Source organism: Miscanthus floridulus, chromosome 10 (genome assembly GCF_019320115.1).
Source record: "Miscanthus floridulus cultivar M001 chromosome 10, ASM1932011v1, whole genome shotgun sequence".
Taxonomy (NCBI): domain Eukaryota; kingdom Viridiplantae; phylum Streptophyta; class Magnoliopsida; order Poales; family Poaceae; genus Miscanthus; species Miscanthus floridulus.
The window spans coordinates 26,843,981-26,867,494 of record NC_089589.1 but is presented as its reverse complement, the minus strand read 5'-3'; the positions used below and the strand labels follow the sequence as shown (position 1 = coordinate 26,867,494).

The window sequence follows — 23,514 nt, the reverse complement described above, 5'->3', positions numbered from 1 at the left end:
CAAGGACCTATGGGTTCACTCGTTCCACACGCTAGGCGCAGAACGGCGATCAACCTGCCGTCGGGAATCACAATCCGGAATCAAAGCAAGAGGAGAAGAGGAGCGATGCCGAGGAAAGACGGATCTGATATAGCTAGGGATCGGAATCGAGGAAGGGAAGCAGAGCACGGGGACGAATAGACGAAGTGTGTGTTCTTGGCAGATAACAGGATTCGGTTTACAATATTTGATACCCTTTCTCTCCTAACGTCTCCGCTCTTATACAGAACAGCACAACTCTCTCACGTCTCGGCTCTTGCCAGCTTAGCTGTTGGACCACACAGGGCCAAAAGTAACGCGAGTTCACCTTCCTGGGCCGGCGCTCTCATGGGCTCGACAGCCCATCAGGTGACTTGTCCGCTCCATCGTCAGACACACCCATCCAGGCTTGTACGCGGCTCCTGATCACCATCCGACAACGCCTGATTGTCATGCTGCTGTACAGCCGGAGTGCTAACAGAAGCTTCAGTCTCCTGCGGCATCTGAAGCTCACCGAGTGTCCGGCCGCGGCGTCACTCGTCAGAAGCTTGAGTCTCCGGCGGCATTTGAAGCATGTGTGTCAAAGTCTTGGCCCCCTTGAGCGAGAGCACCAGCCAGACGAAGGAGAGGAACTCTCCAGCTTCACCCAAGCTCTTGGCGTGCAGGTAGGCCCTGCACATGCTGGCGGAGTAGCAGAGAATGCCCAGCCACACCTGGTACATGAGCTTCCAGCGCGTAGAATCGTCCGGTATCTCCAACAGCTCTTTCGCGAGCTTGCATGTCTTTACGGTGTGGAAAAAACCATCGGTGATGTCTGGATTCGCTTCTCTACAGTCTGCCATGTGGTAGATGAGCTCCATCAATAGGTCTTTTTTGCTCAAGCGGTCTGCTACTGCTCCTCGGTTCATCTGGCTACAGCCATCATCTGATGATGTACCATTGTTGTACAAGAAGAAGGATTTGACTTCATCCCTGGCTTCTGATATCTGATGGCGCCTGCTGCGCCATGTAGCCTCTGTGCTCTCGATGTGAAGCCGAAATGCTGGGTTGTCCATCCTTGTCCTTCCTCCCTGTGGAGCGCCTCCGTCCTCTGATTTTATTTCCTCTCCTTCTCCTTCTCTTTCTTCTTGTACTTCTTCTCTTCCTCCTTGTAGTTCTTCTCCTTCTAGTTCCTCTGCTGCTTCTCCTTCTCCGTCTTGTACATCTTCTTCGTGTCCATCATCGACGACGTCAGAGCAGCGGAAGCAAAGATCGGTGGCTATGTGCCATAGGAGGACGCTCCGGTCAAATGAGATGCCCAAGCTACTTTTTATCTCTTGTCCACAGCTCGACTGCAGCACCTCACTTAGAGCCCAGTTCTTGGTGGTTGCAGCTGGTGAATCGAAGATCCTGTAACTGGCAAGGTCTCGGTCCTGTGCGTCCACCAGATCCGAAGCACAGTTGGTGAGACTTTCTTGTACAGTTCACGATGCCGAGGCCTGCAGACAGACCCGGCACACTTGTATATCCACCCGGTGATGCCCTTGTCAGCTTCTCCGACAGCCTCGTCTATGAGGTTGTAGCCGGGCACCGTCTCGCACAGCGCCGGCACCTGTGTCATGGACATGAGAAGGTATACCAACTGGCGGATGAACAACGCGAGGAAGTCCAGCGCGGCGGTGAGACACAGGACGATGTACGTTATCTTCACGTCTGCGCGCTTGTACCAGTGCTTGTCGCTCGTCGCGAAGAGCGTGAGGGCGGCGATGTGGAGGACCGGGACGAGCGCCAGGTGATAGATGAGGTACAGAGGGCTGACGGTCACCAAGGCCCTGGTGTAGACGAAGGCGAAGACGCCGCGCAGCCAGTGCGCCATGCCTAACTCGGCGACCAGCAGAGGTGGGAACAAGTCCTCCACCTTCTCGGCTCTCCTCTGTTCCACCAGCTCCTTAGCAGCAGCTCGCAGGGACATGTCCGAGAGTGCCATCAGAACCTTGTCTGCCAGAGACAGGGCCACCTCTTTATTCTGACGACTGCTGCTGCTGCCCGACGCATGGAAAGACGCGGAAAGACTTTGCAGCGCGCCGAAGCAGTTGCTCTTCTCGAACAGTGAGAACTGGCTCAGGTCCTCCCTCCAGACCGAAGGCTTCTTTGGTACTCCTTTTGTCCAGGTCGACACGGCCGCCAGCCGCTTGGTCTTGGCAAACTTGGCTCTGTTGAGAGCGATCGGCTTCTCGCTGAAGCTCAAGACCCCCGATGACGAACAGGAGGGCCGCGGCCGCCGTTAGTCTCCAGTCGCTGGAGCTGGGCTGCCACGACTTGTAGAAGGCGTACAGGGCCACCGCGACCTTGCTGACCAGGGTCATGGCGTGCCTCGCGCAGCTGCCAATCGTCCCACCATTGCGCAAGGCTCGAAATCTCAACCATCTCCTGTCCTGATCGCCCTCTCTCTCGTTGTAGTATATGTGTGTCCCTTGTGTTTAATAATTATCACAATGATGATAATCCCTCAAGGAGTCAGCTCGACAGACCCTTGCTCCAGCAAGATCGGAGACGCACAGTTTGGGCGGGGGCTCTCGTCGGTTTCATTCGCCCGGACTGGCCACATTCAGTCACGATTACTGTATATTAGCCAATACAAAAGCAACTATTGTTAAAGTAAGTTTACTCTTTATAAGACCAGTCTCAATGAGAAGTTTCATGACGTTGTGCTATCTTATATAGAAAGAAATGAAATATGTATGAAATACCCACTTTCAATAGAAAGTTTCATTCTATGGTTTCACGGACATTTAACTTCATGACTCATAAAAAGTTGGTAATTGTGCCAAGAGAGTTTCATCCCCCACAAAACTCACTTCTCTCTTTTGCCTATCTTTTTTAATCCATCCTTCATCCTGTGCCTCACCAAGCCATCTCCTTCTTCCTTACTAGCCACAACCTATCATTTCCCCATCTCTCCCTCACCAAGCCAGTCTCTGGCCTGCGCACCTATCCACCACTCCCTTGCCTCCTCTTGCAAGTATCACAAAAGGATCACGGCCCATTCGCCCACCCTCTACCCCCACCAGTTGTCGGCCCACTCGCCACCCTCTACCTCACATCTGCCTTGTTGCTTGCCATGCTTCCACCTCCGTGTCGCCCATATTGATGCGCAGCCTCGGGAGACGGGCTCTAACATGACCAATCTAGTGGCCCCATGCCAAAGGATGAGCCCCACCCAACTACATCGGCGGTACTCCGTCCGCACTGTGCCGGATGACAAGTCGTTCCATGCTTGACCTTGTCATCTACATAGGTCACCATGTGGGCAAGGAAAGAGAACACGAATGGCAACCAGAAGTGAGGAGAGAGAAGAGCGAAGAAACATGGTGGGGCCCACTCAACATGGGGTGTGTGTGCTACGAGGCGGATCTGCAACAGTTCTCCAATCCTATCCCTTAATCCTATAAAATTGTCATTGGGGGAGATGGGTCATTTTTCATACTCCAGCAGTCCCCTAATAAGCCTATTTTAGGCTTCCTTTGGGAGCTCAGGGCAGCTCAGCCCAGGGAATAGCAGCCCCAAGGGGGATTTTTGTGGACGGTCACATCCCTCTCCACGCCAGGGGAGATGAGTCCTGTTCCCTGGTGCTGTTTGGAAGCAAGCGCAGGGGAGGCAAGCCCACAGTGGCTGTTAGAATCGGCGGCTGTTTCCAGTTTGCTGCATCCTTGGATTTAGAAAAAAACATCCTTTGCCGTTCAAATTCAATTAAAAAAGAAACAAAAAAAAGGAAAAGAGAGTACAGGAGCAAGGTAAACAAGCCCAAAAATTGAGAAAAAATCAACGAAATTCAGTACATATTCAATAATTCAATGCCATAATAAAGTAAAAAATGGACAAAGATGCAATTATAACACAAAAAAATTCTTCCAGAACCTGGCGCCAAATACCTTCAACTCGAGCATAAATGTATCTCAAGAACCAAACTAAAAGGCAGTACACAAGGTAACATCCAGATAGTAGCTTGTAATTGTCTTCAAATTGTTATTGCACCTTCTATTCAAAATGGCAGCACTAAATAATAGAAAGATATTCCTATTTTTATTAAGATCCAGAGAATAAACTCTACTAGTAATAGCCACTATTACATCGGATCATTCATGAATCATCAACTGAAACAGATAACTTTGTTTGCAACTCACATAACCTGAGATGAACTAATACTTCTGCAACAATTATGTTCACTAGGACATCTGCAGTTAGGATAAACAAGCATCAAGTTAGTTTCAGTATACAAAGTTCATATGCTCATTTCTTTGAGTAACTTTTTTTGCTCAATTACATATGTTCAGTATGTCTATAGGACTAGAAAACTACATTTCCTTCACCAAATATCTACTACAGTAACTGAATATTGTCAATGGAAATTTCAGAATCATATGCGAATAGTGTTTCATATCAGTGCGTTGTTTGTGGAATCAGTTAAACATGTATGTTGCAGGAGCTAGTAATTTCTATGACAAAAACAAAAACACAAGCTGAAAGCTAGGAGCCAGTGACCACTATGTACTTGCTGGTGATAGCACATTAACCAAATCTTACACCATTAAATTTAATACAAAAGTTATTACTAATTGTACCACTAGGCACATCAAATCTTTTCCATAAAAATACAGATAAGAATATAGATAACTCTATGTTGGTAGCACATCACCACTACAAGTCAGTCCAATAAATCCAACAAGATATAATTGCACTGCAAGTACACTGCAGTTTCATAATAGATTAAAGCTTGCATCTTTCACTGGCCATACTAAAACAGGAAATATAGACAGTAGTGTACTCAAACATGGGTTTACCTTTGAAACAGAATCACACTTCTCCACCAGTTAGTCACTGGGACATCTGCAATTAATGAGGCAAGAATCATCTCAGAATACAGGTTTAGTTTAGATGATCTAATGCTACAAGAGAAGAACACTAAGACAACAAGCAAACATACCTGTGAAATTTTTTTCTTTAGCCAAACTAGTCGAACAGCTGGATTTTTGGTCATCATAAATATCTGTCGATTCATCTCAGATTGAAAGAGCTCATTAGCATCTGCCTTCTGCTCAATAGTTAGGTCTTCTATGGTATCCACAACAGCAATGCACTTTTCTACAGAATAGTCATCTTCTTTTTTCTTCTTCTCATCTAGTTTTTCCTGATTTTTCTCCATCTGGATCTTTCTCAAGTCTATGAATTCGCCGAGTTTAGATGCCATTTGACTTTGCTTGCGTTTTTTTCCACTAGCACTTGCTCCCTCCTCTAGATTGAGATAGGGTGGTGCAGATTGCACTTCTGGGCCCTCAATTTGAGAAAAAGTATTTGTACCAAAATTGATGCCAACAGAATCAGAGCCAGCAGCCGTGTTCTGTGTACTTTGCTCAGAGTGACTTCTTTCAATTGGAGGTGGTGCTGTCATGCTAGGTGGCTCGGTTGATGTAAAATTCAAATCTCCAGTGGCTATACTTCCTATCAATACACATCACAGATGCACTCTTAGGTATTATTCAAAGTTATTCAAAAATAATCTGCTTTTGTAGATTCTGAGATACAAGAATTCAAAAATTAGGCCCAATAGATCCCCATCCCCCTGATATAAGCCAAAAATGACCTAACATGTTCTCAATTAGAGTAGCATACATTAGAATTTAGAATAGAACAGAATGTTGTACTTACTATTGTACCGAGTGAGTGTGGATGGGAACAAATTCCTATATATGTAAATTTTGCTCCTCTGGTGGAGAGGAGGCAAAAGAGAACGCACTAGTAAACTGAAGCTAATCTTGCTGTATTCGCCGTGGATGGGAGGGGAGGGCAACACCAGGCAACACCAGACAAATCAAGAAGAGTCCTCGATCTAGAAGTTATCCATATCTTGGCTAATCAGGCTAGTTGTTTGGGTTCGCGTGGGCGAGAGTGACCTGACACTCGTATCATAGCACAGCTGCAAACAGTACCAATGCATCATCCATCCCATCCCCCCTATAGCTATGGCTATTTGAGTGCAAGTAGGCGGTGGTAGCTTTATGCAGCACCACACTGCGCCAGGCACCAGGCGTGCTGCAGCAGACCGGCAAAGCCATGTTAAGTATTAGGAAGTTTGCTAGATTCTGAGCAATCCAAAAATACCAGCTAAAACAATACATCTAAACCATACCGGCTTCAAATTGGCATGGTTTCACTTTCACACAATGATCGCTAACATCAGTGCAGGATGTATGTGCACACTGGATTGCAATGTAAACGTACAATAGGTAGCAGAAGATAAACTAAGATGAGGTAATTGACAGAAGACAAACAAAGGAAAATTACCTGCATACAATGATGCCAGGTGTTCATAAAGAGGAAGTGGCTTCTTTTGGAACTTACTGACTTTGGGATACTTCTATTAAATGCAACAAAGCAACATTTTGGTTAGCTTCTTAAAATAGTGAAAACACAGTACTATATAATTGACAGAAAGTGACTAACCTCAATTAGGTCTTCCCATTTCTTTGGTTCGGCAATTATCATGCTTAATGTCTCATTCCAACCAACACCACTCTCTTTTCTGGCATCTCTAACTGTCCTATAGTTTCCTTTCAACTCCTTCTCTTGCATTTGTTGTTTTGAAAAATGAGCTAAAGGGAAGGTTTCGTTGAACCGTTTAACAATATTTCTCCATCCATCTGCTGTCCAGCCATTTTGTGCCCTGTACATTGGGATATTGACATGCTCTTTCATTACATCCACCAGCCCTTTCTCATACGTGTAGGTCCATGCAGCCCTTGTACCCTGGGACGTTGACATTGCTGAAAAATGGTGAAAGATAAACATAAGCTAAAATTATAGAAATATAAATGTAAGGTAAAATGCTGAAAATGATGAACAATGCTCCAAATTACCATCTAATTATTATAGGCAGCCCACATCGCTTGCGCGATTTGATCTCGTAATGTGTTACCATCACTCGATTCTATCTCGCTTGGATAACTGTTATCCCCCTCCGGCATATCAACAAAAGTGGTTGGATTGATATATTGTGGTTGGTGATCTAGCCAATTATCTTGCCCATTGTGCGCTCTAATTATATTGTGAAATACCGCCGCTGCTGCAGGAATCTTGATCTGAGTCTCAATTGGATAGTGTGTTCCCACTTTTAGAATTGGAAACCGTTTTTTCAACACCCCAAATGCCCTTTCAATATGATTCCGAAGTTGTGCATGCCGATGATTAAACAACTCCTTGTAGTTTGCATACTCATTTCTCTGCGATGATCCACGCCTTCTAAACTCGCCAAGGTGGTACCTAACTCCTCGGTACGGTGCTATGAATGATGGAGTGTTAGCATATCCGCCATCTACAAGGTAGAATTTCCCTGGCGGTACATGAAAACCCTTCGTAAGAGCAGAACGTAGGACTCCTGCATCAGACGCAGATCCTTCCCACCCACAAGAGATGAAAGTGAATTTGAGATCAAAGTCACAAGCGAACATAACATTCTGGGACAATGTCCCTTTTCTGTTTCTAAAAGGAGGGGCCTTATCTTCATTGATAGTAATAGGGATATGTGTCCCATCAATGGCGCCAATGCAGTTCTGCACGTAAAAAGGAACCTAAGATTGTTGGAATAGTGTGTTTAGAATGATACAAGGGCAAGCAGCATATATGACTAACCTGGAAGAACGGCATGAACCGAGGGTTTGATAAAATCTTGGCATGTGTTTGGTTTGGATTTGGAAGCTTGATGAATCTATGAGTCAATGTTGGAATTATATCGAAGACCTCATTGACTTTCCTATGAATTGTCTCACCACTGTGTTGGAATGCTTTCTTCAGCGTTTCAATGCTAGCATTATGGGAGAGCATGAACAAAAACATTCCTAATTGCTCCTCAATCTTAACACCGCGTGTGTCGCGTAATAAGTTTTCTGCTCTGAGAAGATTTGCTATAGCTCTAAAGATCTCAACCTCCATTCTAAACTCTGACTTGCACCAATTTTCGTGGCCTTCTAGGATTTCTTTGACCTTTGTGGCACCAGGAAGAGATGACGTGTGTTCTGGCATCTTTTCATCATAGAGACATGACATGACAGCAGGGACAATAACAAAGAAAAGTTCATCGTGCAATTCTTCCTCATCTAACATGAACTGCCTAACATCCTCCTCCCAAGAACCCATTATCTATTATATAGGGATAATATTATTAAATAGGATATAATATAACTAAAAACAAGAATTATAACTGATGTGCCAAACATAAAAGAAGAGTTCTATGAACTGCAATACATAAAAGAAGAGATTTGCAATCATCATGGGAGGGGGTGATGCCAAGATCAATGTAGTTAGGTCCGTTGAGAAACATAGATGCAATCAAAGTAGATGGGACAGGAACAGGAGGGTTGATATATTATTTGCATTGACTTGGCATATTCATAGGATTTGGGGTCAAGTAGATAAATATTACCAGATGTCGTCCAAATACATCCTGCACCCACTCCTAACACACACAACCAACACATCCTACACCAGGACCAGACTAACTATCAGCCAGCAACAAAAAAAACAGGGATCAAATGGAAAAAGAAATACTGTAGTGGTTTACAGCAATTTTCAGATTACTAACATAAATGTACACTATTTTACTTTTCTGAGAGGTGGGATATTCATATTCATTTATTCAGGAAGGTAAAAAGTAAAAATGCATATCTGGGGTGCCAAGTGACATGCGGTAGCAGGTACAAGTAGAACAGTAAAGTTTTAAATGATCAATTATCTTTAGAAAACCTGCTTATGCTGTCAATTGAAGTTATGAAGACTTATATTCTCATTAGGCACAGTTGTTCTTAGCATTATATCAGACATTAACGCAAAAGTTGGCGAACAAGAGCTTCTAGAGGTATAATATGATGATGTTGACAGGCCAGTAAATCATGGTTGTTTGGCTTCTAATTAAGGACTGTTGTTAAGTACCATACTTCACGCTCCTAGTTTTACAGATGTAGGGCCCGTTTGGTTTGGGGACTGGCATATTTGCCTGGGTAGGAAGCCCCCAGGCTACACCAGGAACCAAACAGGCCCGTCATGCATGGTTAGACCTATAAGGCTTGTGAATGCCAAAGACCTATTGTATTCCTCTCAAAGCACCACGAGCAATGATATATCCAAAGAAAGAATGGGGCACGAGACATTATGAGATTTCAGTGAACCATTCCGTAAAACACTTCCGTCCAGTAAAAGAATACCATCTGTTACCATGTTGTGCCAAACTATAACAGCTACTATACAAGTTTCACAGCATAAATGGATCAGCGGGTATGTAAAGAACAAAGTGCAACACAAACTGATGAATAATAGAAGTAATACGTCCAAGGTGATGGATCAATAACAGACATGCACTTCTACTGGGTACTAAAAAGGCTGGTCATACCTCTAAAAAAAAAGGCTCGTCATAAGTTGTAAACTATTTATTATGGTATTCAACAAATAGAAAACAGTCAAGCAAAGTGAGAGATCCTCTGCTTTGTTGACAAATATTACCACATGTCCAAATATTACCAAAATTGAAACATAGAACCAAAGCAGCAAATTCATGGAATCACAGCTCAAATGAACAAGGGAGAGGAATCAGTAACAGAGACAAACAAAAGTACCTAAGCTGCTAAGCAAGGAAGTGGAACTTGCTGGGTCACTTCTTGTCTTCACCCTGAAAACAATCTGTCAACTGAGAATTGTAGATGAAGCAAACTAAGATGACAAGCAAATATCTAATTTTAACTATAGGTAAATCTGTTGGTATTACAGCAATAAATAGAACAACATTCATTCACTGGTCAACCAGTACTATAGTATTCAACAAATAGAAAACAGTCAAGCAAAGTGAGAGATCCTCTGCTTTGTTGACAAATATTACCAGATGTCCAAATATTACCAAAATTGAAACATATAACCAAAGCAGCAAATTCATGGAATCACAGCTCAAATGAACAAGGGAGAGGAATCAGTAACAGAGACAAACAAAAGTACCTAAGCTGCTAAGGAAGGAAGTGGAACTTGCTGGGTCACTTCTTGTCTTCACCCTGAAAACAATCTGTCAACTGAGAATTGTAGATGAAGCAAACTAAGATGACAAGCAAATATCTAATTTTAACTATAGGTAAATCTGTTGGTATTACAGCAATAAATAGAACAACATTCATTCACTGGTCAACCAGTACATTATAGCAAAAAATGGAAGATCCTTGATTTTTCTAGGATAATTTAACAGATCCAGATCCAGATCCAGCTCCACTTTGAGTCTAGCTAGCCTAGCCTCGTTTACTCGTTATTAACTGCAGATTGCACGTAGAAACGATGATCCAGAAATAGTATGCAATTTAAATGGTATTGCGCTTTGGATCTGGCTAGTGCATCCATGGTGCACACTTCAATTCGAATTAGATCTAGGTGAGGAACTTGGACGGGTTCTTGAAGCTCACCTGGAGTAGATCTTTAAGCTCGGACGGTGGTGGTGGCAGTCGCGAGGCCGGCGACGGAGATAAGGAAGAAGCCGGCGGGGGACGAGCTCGGCGGCGGCGGCGGGGGCGGGGGGGGGGGGGGGGTGAGCTCGGTGGCGGTGGCGGCGATGGGGGGTGAGCTCGGTGGCGGCGATGGGGGGTGAGCTCGGTGGCGGGAGGACGGCGGCGGCGGTGCTTCCTCTTCGTCGCCCTCGCTCGGGTCGGGGAAGAGCCGCCCGGACCCCTGGGTGCGGGACGAGCCACCCCGTGGAAAGTACGGGGCTCGGGTCGCCCTCTCCCGGGTGACGGGCTTCCAAATGCAAGGGGGCTTCTCCCCATGGCCCAAATCCGCGCGGGGGCCTGGCCCGGGAAAAACGTGGGAAAACCCCCGTGGATTGGGTCTCCCAAAGGAGGCCTTGGAGGCCTGCGAGATGGTGCAGCAAAGACAGGAACTACTCCTTGCGCTCCTTATGGCCGTAGTACGTGATTCGCGTTGGCAGGCTGGGAATCTGGAAATCCTGGTCGAGCTGCTCCACAACGGACAGATCTATGCGTTGTGAGTTCCTCTCAGTCCACCTCCCTACTCCCTATGCGATGTGAGTTCTAGGAAAGAGATGAACAGTGGAAAGAGATGAACTTTTTTGCTTCCTAATGTCTGTTGAAATATCCATGAAATGTTTTGTTGAAATTTCCAGAAACATTTAATTTTTTTCAAATTTCCAAACAAGCTACTAATGGGCAAACATGTTACACATCTCAGGAATTAATTTGGTAATTAAACTATTATTAGTTCATCATATATATTTTTGTTGCCCACTACTTTGTTCCGTAAAAACCTTTGGCACTGCCACAACAGTTTTCAGGTCAGCTCATCTCCTTCAGTTCAGTCTTAGTGAAAATGTTGCTTGCTAATGATGATCCCTAAATGTACACCGGTTTTTGATTGCCAACATTCTTTTTCTTATTGTCGTTGACTGCTTGTAGAGTTAACAGTACGAACTTCACCTGTACCTGTATGTAGTGTGTCGAGGAAGGGTAGATATAGTCCAACTAGACTACTGTCTCCTTTACTACGTCTCATATAACAACAACAACAACATAGCCTTTATGTCCCAAGCAAGTTGGGGTTAGCTAGAGTTGAAACCCACCAAGAGCCCCAAGTCACGGTTCAGGCACTTCAATAGCTGCTTTCCAAGTACTCCTATTCAAACATAGATCTCTAGGTATATCCTAAACTTTCAAATATCTTTTTATTGCCTCCCCCCATGTCAATTTCGGGCTTCCTCTACATCTCCTCATATTATTAGCTTGGCTTAGGACTCCACAATGCATTGGTGCCTCTGGAGGTCTCCTTTGGACATGGCCAAACCACCTCAACCGATGTTGGACAAGCTTTTCTTCAATTGGTGCTCCTCTTGGCGATCACGTATATCATCGTTCCGAACTCGGTCCATTCTTGTGTGACCGCAAATCCATCGCAACATAGGCATTTCTGCAACACTCAGTTGTTGAACATGTCGAATCTTTGTAGGCCAACACTCTACTCCATACAACATAGCCAGTCTAATCGCTGTTCTATAGAACTTGCCTTTTACCTTTTGTGGTACCCTCTTGTCACAGAGAATGCCAGAAGCTTATCGCCACTTGATCTACCCTGCTTTGATTCTATGGCTAAGGTCCGCATCAATATCTCCATCCCTCTGTAGCATTGATCCCAGATACCGAAATGTATCCTTCTTAGGCACTACTTGACCTTCCAAACTCACATCTCCCTCCTCCTGTACAACTCCATCAAAGTCGGATCTCATGTATTCGGTTTTAGTTCTGTTCAATCTAAAACCTTTAGACTCAAGGGTCTGCCGCCATAACTCTAGTTTCCTATTTTCTCCCGCCTGGCTTTCGTCCACTGACATTACATCATCAGCGAACAACATACACCAATGGATATATGGGATAATTTTATGAATTGCATTCTTGAGTCCTGTGTTTTTCATGTGAAATTTAATTGATTGACTGGTTGCTCAGAACTTACTGCACTGTAAATGTGCAGGTGCAAAGATTGCTTGGATGTCTGAAATCATAAGATTCTAATTATATTTTTTATTCTCCCTATGTCTGGTCATACAATCCAATATTGAGCTTCACTTGTGGTAGTACTATCAACATTTTTGCATCTGCATTGGGCTTGATTGCCATTGGCCATCATCTGTACTAGTGCTTGTTCCCTGAACATGGCAATTGATTGATTTTTTTTTCAGAAACCATTATTCTCATTTCTAGACTCTCTAGCATGGGTCGCGAAATAATGTTGTTTTCTTGACTCTCTAGCATGGGCAGCGGCAGGAGGAGGCGGGCGGCGGTCGCCGTCGCGGCGGGTATCCCAGCAACAGCACCACCCGGCCGGGCCACTCACCCACCGCCTCGTGAACGGCAGCTCCACCCTCGCCCTCGACATCTCCCTCGCCCTGGCATGCCGCCGCAAGCGCCATCACCCACGCACTCACCCAGCCCCGCGCGGTCCCCACCCACCGGCGGCGACGGCTCCCTGTAGCACGGACTGGTGGACGGCAGCGGGTGGACCCTAGAAGAAGATTTTTTATAAAAAAAATGACAAAGAAGATATTTATCTAACTATAGTACTTGAATCATATACCCTAACTATACTACTTAAAACATTATTTTTATAATTATGAATTTGCCGTTTTACCTTTGCTTACATAAAAGAACTACGAAAAAGAATTACCACTTCTTTATTTGGAGTCCTAATCCCCTCAATTTTGGAGGCGTTGGGAGGCGTTATGATGTATATGGGTCCACCGATCATAGACATATCTAACGCCTCCCGACGCCTCCCTCATAAACGCTTCTCAACGCTTCTGCATTTCTAGCTGTCGGATCGCTCGTCGTGAGCCGTCGAAATTCCCCTCAACCATAGTAAAAAATTTCATAGTGACCTATAGGTCTTGTATCCCAAATACATACTGTCCGCCCCGATGAATGGCTTGTAGCCAATAGTGGAAGCGTTGGGTGGCAAGCCATGTCATAAATGTCAGAACCGCTAAAGCCAAGTCTGTGGATACATTCCTGAGACTGCAAATCCCATATCTAATTGAACAAATTAACAAAATGATTAACGATTTTCCCCTACACAAGAAATTGGTTAATGCTTAGTAATATTTCTCCAAAGAAGATGAATGCCACACGTACGCATGCACTGTTGTTGACATTAGTCTCGCGGTCACCACCAATAACCATGAGGTGATCATGATTATCACTGTAAAGATAATGCGCATTCTCCATGCCCCCAAACATGATGATAGGATCTGAAGAATGACTATCCCAGACCTGTAAATTTCATGATGGCGAAGGATGTTGTAAATTAGTCAGTCGACTCGTTTTTACTCACTAGCTAGGTACGTATGTATACACAAAAGTCAAATGACATTCGACGTGAAGAGGCAAACAATGCAAACCTTTAGACTCTTGTCATAGGAAACTCCTGCAAAAGCAGTGCTGTCATCAATTGGGTTCCACATGAGACGGAACAAACCCGCCCTAGGCATGTAGAATGTTCGAGTGCACGCCCAGTCCTGATCCCAGTTCCAAAGCTTTATCGATGTGTCCGTAAAGGATGATGTCAGCAGGAATGGGTAGGTCGAGTGAACAGCTTACAAGGAGACAGATTCACCACGATGAGCTTTGAATTCCTTGATCTTTTCCTCTGTAGGGTCAGCATAGACATGGACCCATCCATTGCCATCCCCGATTGCAAACCACTATCTCCAGTGATAAATTTGGCCGATTGAATGACCGAATATGGACCATGATAACTATGTACACTGGTGACCAGCAACATGATCACTGTTGGGAAAGCGCTTCCCAGCAGGATAGAGTAGGTAGAGAGCCTTCGCCAGGGCGTAGGCCTATGATGGAGATGATCACAGGCGGGTCCTCAACACAATCAAGTGGGTCATCAACACAATTAGGGTTTCATTTACTCAAAGGTCTCTTTTTTACATGGGGTTTGCTTCCTCCATTTATAGGTCACTATACACAGGGAAGATACTTTACAATTCTGCCATATGACAGCTAAGGCATATCCTAGGAATATGCCCGTACACACCACTGGTACAGAAAACGTTTTCACAGGCGGTGGTAGAGGCATTTATACAGGCGGCCAAGTCCACCGCCTGTACTAGGGGTCAGTACTAATCGGCCCACAGTACAGGCGGCGGGCTGTGAGCCGCCTGTGAAAAAAGGGTTTTCACAGGCGGCTCACTTTGTCAACCGCCTGTGTAAATAGTTATTTACACAGGCGGCTCACTTTGTCAGCCGCCTGTGAAAACCCATTTTTCACAGGCGGCTCACTCTGTGTGCCGCCTGTGTAATTATTTTTTTTATTTCAAATTTTAATATTTGCCTCCACACTGTACTATATTTGTCACACACACACACACACACACACACACACACACACATATATATATATATATATATATATATATATATATATATATATATATATATATATATATATATATATATATATATATATATATATATATATATATAAGATATGCAAACATGAACCATAAAATTGCATCATACATACAACACATATAAATATTACAGATGTGTACACATGAAATCAAACATCAAGCATAAAATTACATATAATACACGTCATTTCATTTTATGAGTTCAACCATTTGGTGTTTACATGTCATTTCGTTTCAAGTTTAGACCTGCTAGGTCTGTCAGCGCTCTAAATCTTTCACTTGCTAAATCACCGGCTTCATCAAAATATGATCCGATACTTGGAATTATTTCTCTCATAATAAAACCGCACAAGTCTGCTACTATATCTTCCATAGTTTTTGGAGTGAATGGCACGTCCTTTCCTTTGCTTCTTGGCTGGAAACAAAGTTTAAAAGCATCATTGACACATGTCCAATATTAATATTTCCAACTTTAATGAGAAAACTTCATACATAGATATTTTTACCATATTTTTGTCCCTGACGTATCGTCCCCGCTGCCTTATGAACTCACACACATAGTATCCACAGTAGATCGATCCAGGTGGTTGCTTGTGGCACTATGTAATTAATGAGCAAAAGATTAAACTAAAATTGTCATGCCTTGTGTATTATTTATATGATGATATGTGTTTGGACAACTTACCGGATAATGGTGTTGTATCATCAATGGCACACTAGGATCTGAGCGGGCGACGTCGACCGGTCCTTTTTGCTTCTTATAAAACCGCCATGCCCTGTAGATATCGAATATAAAACACTATAGTTATTTAGAAACTCTAATTCATATAAGTACGGATGTGGTTGCATGTTGGCTCACCTTTCTAAATGAATCAGGAATGTTTGATACGACTGAGGAGGATAATGTAAGGAGTCTAGGACAAGCACCTTCCCTTCGAATGGATAAATATAAAAAACAATCCAATGGTCACTGCATGAATAAACGAGTGAGCGACACATGTACTTAGGGTTAACACGATAATTTGAAGTACGTATACGAGGTCACGCTTACCCAAAGTTGTAGGGTGCCAATATAAAATCCCTGTACTTATATCTCAGCATTGCTCTACCGAGATAGAGGGCATATTTGTCCTCGTATTTTCGTTGCAATTCCTTTACAGCTTCTGCAACTTGTTCTAGTGTTTTGTCCTTCTCTATCTTTGCTCTATCTTCATTTGTAAGTACAAATTTGTGCATATTTTCTTGTAACCTGATTGGACTCAGGTAACCGACCATCGATCCTATAGTTAACGATCTTTGCTCGTGGTCTTGCAAACTACATACAACATCCACATATTAGAGTTTATCACATTCCAAATTTAATAATAACAATGTGTGTGCATGAGTGATACTTACAGGCACCAGATTGTAATGAGTTGGACGTCAAGTTTCCTATAGTTCAACAGCAGGTGCATGTCCTCGAAGGTAACAAATGCCCTGCTTTTATCCTTGCCAGTAGCAAACACGTCTGCTGGTATGTCAACACTAACTGCATGCAGGCCAGCATTCACTGCTCTCATGTACCAGTCATGAAACCTTTTTATCGTCCATGGACCCTTTTCAAGCACCGTCCATTGCAGCATAGGCCTTCCGGGCACATAGTTACTGGGGACATTGACATAATCATCAACCTTTGGCTTTCTTATATCCTTAAGGGTCAATGGTGTATTTGATGGCGGTTCGACATGTACATCGCCACTTGGGGCTTCCTTTGTTGGTGGCACGACTTCAGTAGCCTGGCCGGTGGCTTCCTTATTCTGTGACGGTTCGATCTCAACGACTCGTGCCGTCCGCTGCTTTCCAAGCCCTTTCAGAAATAGAACTGTGCCTGCTGTTTTCCCCTTTTTTGGCTCATAGGGAGAAACCAATTTTGGAATTGGAAATTTCTTTGCCTTCTTGGAGGCCGGTGCTTGTGGGGGAGTTTGCTCTGCTTCCTTATGCTTTGGTGGTGGCGGGGGAGTTTGCTCATCTTCATTCTGCTTTGGTGGTGGCGGGGGAGTTTGCTCTACCTCCTTCTCTGGTGTTGTGTCCTTCTTGGCTTGCGGAGTCTGCTGCTCAGGCATGTTCTTGGCTGGCCCCTCGAGCTCATCCAACGAGAATGACATATCATGTATTAGGGATGACGACGGTGGCTCATAAATATACAGGGATGCTGGGGCATGCATTGGTGATGCTGGCTGTTGACTTGTTTCGGCCTCTTGGGATGCTTGATGCACTGGTGGAGAGGGTGCCGTTGGTGGATCAATCAACCTTACGTACCGTCTCGGCCATTGTATGAAGTTCTTGATTGCTTGTCCAAGCTTCTCTATACCCTCAGAGGTCGGGATGTCGATGAAGTCGTCTTCATATCCACTCTCGACCGTCAACACTTCCACCCTACAGTATGCATCTTGCATCTCGACACCATGGAACCTACGTCCAGGGATGGCATTGCCTGTGGCCACTTGCTTTGTATGCTGATTCCTAAGGCCATATCCAATTAACAATGAGCAAGGCCAAGGTTTATCAATATCGTCAACTGGATAATGGTCCTGATTTGATGTTGACGCTATACTGCTTGGAAAGGGCATAGATTGTGTGGCCATCTCCTGGCTACCCAAGGGTTGAGCTGGGACATGCTGCATATATGAAGGAGCTTGTGATGACATCTGTTGAGCAGACACTGCTCCCGCCAACCGCTTCATCACTTCAGGATCAGGGTTTTTAACGAAGTCTTCCATCAAATCCCTAAATTTTTTGGCAGCCTGCTGCTCAAAAAAATCCTTCATGTGCTCCTTATGTCGTTCTCTTTTCTTATACATGCCTTTCCACTCTTCACCAAACCCTTCTTTCCAGGTGCTTCTGGATGAGACACCCCGTACACGACCTGGATGCTCGGGGTTACCTACAACATGATATTTAATGTCAGTGTCGATTTCTATTTTACTCGAACAAAATGGAAAATATAATTTTGTTACCTAGAGCATGGGAAAGGCTGTCCCTCTCCCTCTGTGACTTGAAGGCACCTGTCTTTTCCAGGTTTGTTGCTTCCAAAACCTTCTCGGCAACTGGCTTGATCTCATCGGGACAAGAGATCTCATCGCTCTCAGTGTTTGCCTTCCGAGCGCGAAGCCAATTCGCACTTCGTTCTGGCACTATATCTGTCAATGCCAACTTGCCCTCTCTCCTCTTTGCTTCGTCTTCTGCCCTCCATTTAGGAATCTTGGTCTTGTAACCGCCAGTGCCGAGGTGGTGGTGGTACTTGTTCTTCTTCGCAAGTCTTGAGGCGGCTTGGCTCTTAGCCTTGGAGTCGTCGGAGTTTTTTATGACACTAAAATGTGCCCACTGTTCTGCTGTGATAGGGTACCGCTTCGTTGGGTCCCGCCCCTTCTGCAGCCACTTTTTATTCATATCATGCCTATAGCCCGGGAATGATATTGCTAACTGCTTCATGACATGACCCTTGACCAAACCTTCTGTTCCCTCCGGGAAAATAAACTTAGTGCACAATCGAGTCCAACAATTCTTCCTCTTTCCTTCAGGCACCATACTCCAATCACTCCAGGTGATATCAAATTCTTCCTTTACTAACCATCCAATGGCGGCCCTAAATTTGGGTAGCGCCTCTAGAGGTGCTAAGGGCTCTCCGCTCGGGCTAATCTCTATAATCCTATAAACTTCATCTGGAAATCTATTCCTTCCTCTATCTCCTCGTGCCCGATCACTCTTTTTCTTTGTACTTCTTTGCTCGGAGGATGTCCCGGTCGTTTGAGGCGCCGTGTCCTTATGAACATCTTGTGACTCTACCTCCATTTCGGCAACAACTTGAGAGAACACCTCCTGTCAATTCAATTGTTAGGTACATACATACACATGCATTATTCTCTCGTATAGACAATCTACGAGCATATATACCTCATCATCATTTGGCTCATCTTCAGGCTTGTAATTAGGGTCACGTTCCAACTCAAGACGGGCCTTCTTAGCTCTAGGAGATTCACGTGGTGATACGCTCGGGCTCCTATAAGGTTCGGATCTAGAGGAGTCAGATCCCCGTGTACCTATCTGGGCATCGGCCTGCTCAGCATTTGATGGAGTACTCATCTGCATGAAATATAAGTATAACCACGGAATATAAGTATAAACATGGAATACAAGTATTAACATGGATTACATAGCCTAATCAATTAGCGAACCTATTATTAACAAACCTAATTAACTAACACTAATTTGCAAACCCTAAATAATGAATATTAAATAGGAAACCCTATTTAACAAACTAATTATTATTTCACAAACCCTAATTATGCATGAAATATAAGTATTAACATGGAAAAAACATAGCTAAATTATGGAAAAAACCCTAACAAAAAACATAGTAAGCCCTAACAAAAAAAATTAGCTAATTACTAACAAAATTACCTAACAAACACTAATAAAACATTACTAATTAATTAAAAAAAAGGCAAGGCGGCCTGCCAGGCCCAGCAGGCCCAGCAGGCAACGCCGCCGGCGCTCGGAGGGGCGCGCGCGCGGCGGCGCACATGGCAGCCGCCGTCGCACCGATCGGAGCCGCCTCGGAGCGGAGCTCGGCGGTGGCGGGTGTGCACGGCCTACCTCTCGGCGTTCCGGCGAGGTCGCGGCGGCGCGTAGGTGGATTCCCGGCGCGGCGCGGCAGCTGCTGGCGGCGGCGGCTCGCTGCGGCGGAGCGGAGCTCCCTCGGCGGCGGCGTGGAGGCGTGCCGGCGGAGTGGAGGTCCCTCGGCGGCGTGGCGGCGGCAGCTCACGACGGTGGCGGTCCGGCGAGCGGTGGAGGAGCGGCGGCGGATTTCGGCAGCCTGACGGCGTCCAATTTCTGAACTCGCGCCTCCGGGACTTAGAAATTTTCGCGGGCCACGCGCGGGAACTTATATTGGAGCACATTAGTACAGGCGGGCCATATTGACCACCGCCTGTAAAAATCTTTTCACAGGCGGGCGTCATTGACCGCCGCCTGTACTAATATATTAGTATAGGCGGCTGTTGATGAGGGCCGCCTGTACTTGACCGCCGCCTGTACTAATATATTAGTACAGGCGGCTGTTGATGAGGGCCGCCTGTACTAATGTATTAGTACAGGCGGCCCTCATCAACAGCCGCCTGTACTAATATATTAGTACAGGCGGCGGTCAATGACGCCCGCCTGTGAAAAGATTTTTAATTAAAGGTTTGTTAATTAGGGTTAGTTAATATTTCATGTACCTAGGGTTAGTAAATAATATAGAATCCAAAGGTATACAAGAAGGGGAAAGAGGTTTTAATTAAGATTTGTTTAATTAAGTTAGAAAATAATATCATAGTCTAAAGGTATACAACAAGGGGAAATGTAAACATCTTGCTTAATAAGAAAGAGTAGCATTAGGTACAAATGATAAGTGATACATTAGTTACATGATAAACAATCTAGCGTGCTACAGTCCTTCCTTGTCCATCATGGCGCACCCAGGGCAAAGAGGTTTGCGGGATACTTTTCTCCACATTTTTTATCTTTTCTTCAAACTTTGTAAAAAGAGACATCTCGCTGAACTGGTTAACATCCTCTAAATCCATTACACCATCAACTCCTACAATTTGTTGCTTTCCAGGGATTGCTACGTGCTTTGGCTTTTGGGTACTTTTCTTTTCATTCGTAGATAGAATTTGTTCCACATAGAACACCTGTGCAGCACGGTTAGCAAGGATCCACAGATCATCTTTGTAACCTACTTTACTTAGATCAAGAACTCTTTGGCCATAGTTATCCACAGTGACATGTTTATCTTGAACCCATCGACATCGGAACACTGGAATCTGCAGGCGTGGACCATATTCAACCTCCCATATGTCATCAATGAATCCAAAGTATGTAGTTTCTTCACCAGTTGTTTCATCTACAGCCTCACATCGAACGCCACTATTCTGTGCCATGCGCTTGGTGTCCCTAAAACTGGTGGAAAATGTGAAGCCACTAATGTCATAGCTCTGCCATGATATGACCTGGCTTGATGGTCCAGATGCTAAAATCTTGATGGTTTCTGATTCATCTGTCATGTCCAAATTCTTTAGCCATGCGGTGAACCGACGCTTGTGTTCCTTGTGTACCCAATCATTTGTGCATCCTGGATTCTCCTCATGAAGCTCTTTCATGTGCTGCTTGGTGAATGGGTCCATTATTATGAGTTGTTGTAGTATGCTGTAATGTACCTCTAGGACTATGTTGTAATCTGGCGGGATGAATGATTTCCGTCCCATCCTCCCTCGTCCACCAAGCCTTCCCTCATGTCGCAACGGAGGCAAACCAATTGATACCTGGTCTTTTAGGAGATTATTACATAATGGTCCTCCAGACTCAATGGCCTCTTCTGTAGTGTATGCCTCTATCATGGAACCCTCCGGATGAGCACGATTTGACATATAGCCATTCAATATTGACATGAAACGCTCATACGTCCACATTTCATGGAAATACATGGGGCCCAATGCCTCAATTTGAGGCACCAAATGAACAATAAGGTGTACCATGATATCAAAGAACGATGGGGGAAAGCACATCTCCAACTAGCTCAATGTCTCTGCAGCAAATTTCTATAGGGACTCTAACTCATCACCGATAATTACCTTCTCAGATATCTTATTGAAGAAGTAGCACAACCGTGTGATTGCCATCTTTAAGAACACTGGATTTATAGCCCTGATGGCAATAGGAAGAAAAGTGGTCAGCATTACATGACAATCATGTAAGTTGTAGTTGGTGAGTGTAAGGTCTTTCATCGAAACAAGACTCCTTATGTTGGAGCAGAAACCAGATGGAACTTTTAAATTCTTCAACCACACACACATTGCATGTTTCTCCTCTCTGTTCAGGTTATAGCTTGCTGCCGGTAGATGGTACTTCCCATTCTCTAGGAGTACAGGGTGAAGTTCTTTTTTGATCTTTAAATGTTGCATGTCCAAACATGAATTGAGACCTTCCTTTGTCTTGCTCTTTATGTCTAGCAAAGTTCCAACTACGCTGTCAAACACATTCTTCTGAACATGCATACCATCGATCGCATATCGTACGTCTAAGTCTTTCTAGTACGATAAGTACTTAAAGAAAATAGACTTCTTCTTGAATGTGTCCCCCTCATTTGCCTTCACAACCTTTCTTGGTTTCCCATCTTTGGTCTTTTTTCCAAACACAAACTTGACATTCTCAACTATCTTATACACTCTGTGCCCTTTACTATAACCTGATGGAGCAGTAGATTTTGATTCATCCATATTGTCAAAGTACTTATTCATCTTTTGTAAGCGGTACTTATGGCCTGCCGGTAGCCACCTCCTATGCCTCATGTACACTATCTTGTTAGATGGAGGAAGAGACACGTGCCATGTTCCATCTATGCACTCTACACAACCAACCTTTCCCTTGAACTGGCCTGATAATGAGAAGAGAGCAGGATAATCATTAATTGTGACAATAATAATTGCTCTCAGTGTGAATGTCTCTTTGCGGAACGCATCGACCATTTTCACACCCACTTCCCATAGTATTTGCATCTCTTGCATTAAGGGCTCTAGAAATACATCCATATCAACTCCAGGTTGTGTAGGTCTAGAAATAAGAATGGTTAGCAAAAGATATTTTCTTTTTTGACACAACCATGAAGGAAGGTTGTATATTGTCATGATCACTGGCCATGTGCTGTGTGTGCTGCTCCTCTTGGCAAATGGATTCATTCCATCAGTACTCAGAGCAAACCTTACATTTCGTGGATCCTCGGCAAAGTCTAGATATTTCTTATCGAATTCTTGCCATTGCTTTGCATCGGCTGGATGTCGTAACTTTCCATCATCTTTCCTTTCATCAGAAGCATGCCAGGTCATAAGTTCCGCATCATCAGGGTTTGCAAACAAACACCTCAAACGATCAACCACAGGGAGATACCATATCACCAATGCAGGAATTCTTCTCAACGCATAATAGTCCACTTCGATATTGCTAGTGGGCTTTGAACGTTTGTCTTGTTGAGTCTTTGTTTGCGTCTTCTTTCACTTCCTCCCTGAAGAAACAGAGGCTGCATTCTCTTCCTCTCGATAATCTTTATTCGTCTTGTACCTACTAGCACCACAGTTTGGACAACTGTCTAAGTCTTTATACTGATCACCCCGATATAGAATACAATGATTTCTACATGTGTGGATCTTCTCAACACCCATCGTAAGTGGACTGACTAGCTTCTTTGCATAGTACGTGTTAGCAGGCACTTTGTTCTCCTTAGGAAGAAGGTCTCCAAGTACACGCAATAAATCATTGAAACTAGCATCGGACCAACCATATCTAGCCTTAATCGTCAAAAACTGAAGAACAGCCCGTAGTGTCGACCACTCTTTGGTACAACCTTTCGACTCGTCGTACAAAGGCTCTTCTGCTGCCTTCTTCAAGGCTTCCATTCGCTTCATGAAGAATATTGATGGATCCACACAACGGTTCAT

At 44.3% G+C, this 23,514-nt stretch overlaps 2 protein-coding genes and 1 pseudogene across 2 annotated transcripts; all 3 read right to left on the bottom strand.

Annotated features, from left to right (window-relative positions):
* Positions 1–551: 551 nt before the first annotated feature.
* On the bottom strand, positions 552–3,044 carry LOC136488285 (uncharacterized; annotated as a pseudogene).
* Positions 3,045–3,947: 903 nt separating this feature from the next.
* On the bottom strand, positions 3,948–7,051 carry LOC136485109 (L10-interacting MYB domain-containing protein-like). The gene is made up of 6 exons (XM_066482054.1): positions 6,912–7,051; positions 6,499–6,818; positions 6,340–6,412; positions 4,982–5,496; positions 4,839–4,884; positions 3,948–4,232 (listed from the first exon to the last, which is right to left on the bottom strand). The coding sequence occupies exons 2-5, from the start codon at positions 6,814–6,816 to the stop codon at positions 4,873–4,875; spliced, it is 918 nt and encodes a 305-aa protein (XP_066338151.1). The 5' UTR covers positions 6,817–6,818; positions 6,912–7,051; the 3' UTR covers positions 3,948–4,232; positions 4,839–4,872.
* Positions 7,052–20,460: 13,409 nt separating this feature from the next.
* LOC136488284 (uncharacterized) lies at positions 20,461–22,548 on the bottom strand. The gene is made up of 3 exons (XM_066485272.1): positions 22,127–22,548; positions 21,655–21,727; positions 20,461–21,345 (listed from the first exon to the last, which is right to left on the bottom strand). The coding sequence occupies exons 1-3, from the start codon at positions 22,546–22,548 to the stop codon at positions 20,461–20,463; spliced, it is 1,380 nt and encodes a 459-aa protein (XP_066341369.1).
* Positions 22,549–23,514: the final 966 nt, after the last annotated feature.

Excerpts from the sequence above, each read along its gene's own strand:
- LOC136485109 (XM_066482054.1), bottom strand. The coding sequence starts at position 6,816 with ATGTCAACGTCCCAGGGTACAAGGGCTGCATGGACCTACACGTATGAG. Across the intron at positions 6,413-6,498 it reads AATGGGAAGACCTAATTGAG|AAGTATCCCAAAGTCAGTAA; the intron begins GTTAGTCACTTT and ends TGCATTTAATAG. Across the intron at positions 5,497-6,339 it reads CCTGGCATCATTGTATGCAG|GAAGTATAGCCACTGGAGAT; the intron begins GTAATTTTCCTT and ends GTGTATTGATAG.
- LOC136488284 (XM_066485272.1), bottom strand. The coding sequence starts at position 22,548 with ATGGTCGATGCGTTCCGCAAAGAGACATTCACACTGAGAGCAATTATT. Across the intron at positions 21,728-22,126 it reads AAGAAGTCTATTTTCTTTAA|GGCTATAAATCCAGTGTTCT; the intron begins GTACTTATCGTA and ends TATTGCCATCAG. Across the intron at positions 21,346-21,654 it reads TCAATAAGATATCTGAGAAG|GTATCAATTGGTTTGCCTCC; the intron begins GTAATTATCGGT and ends CTAAAAGACCAG.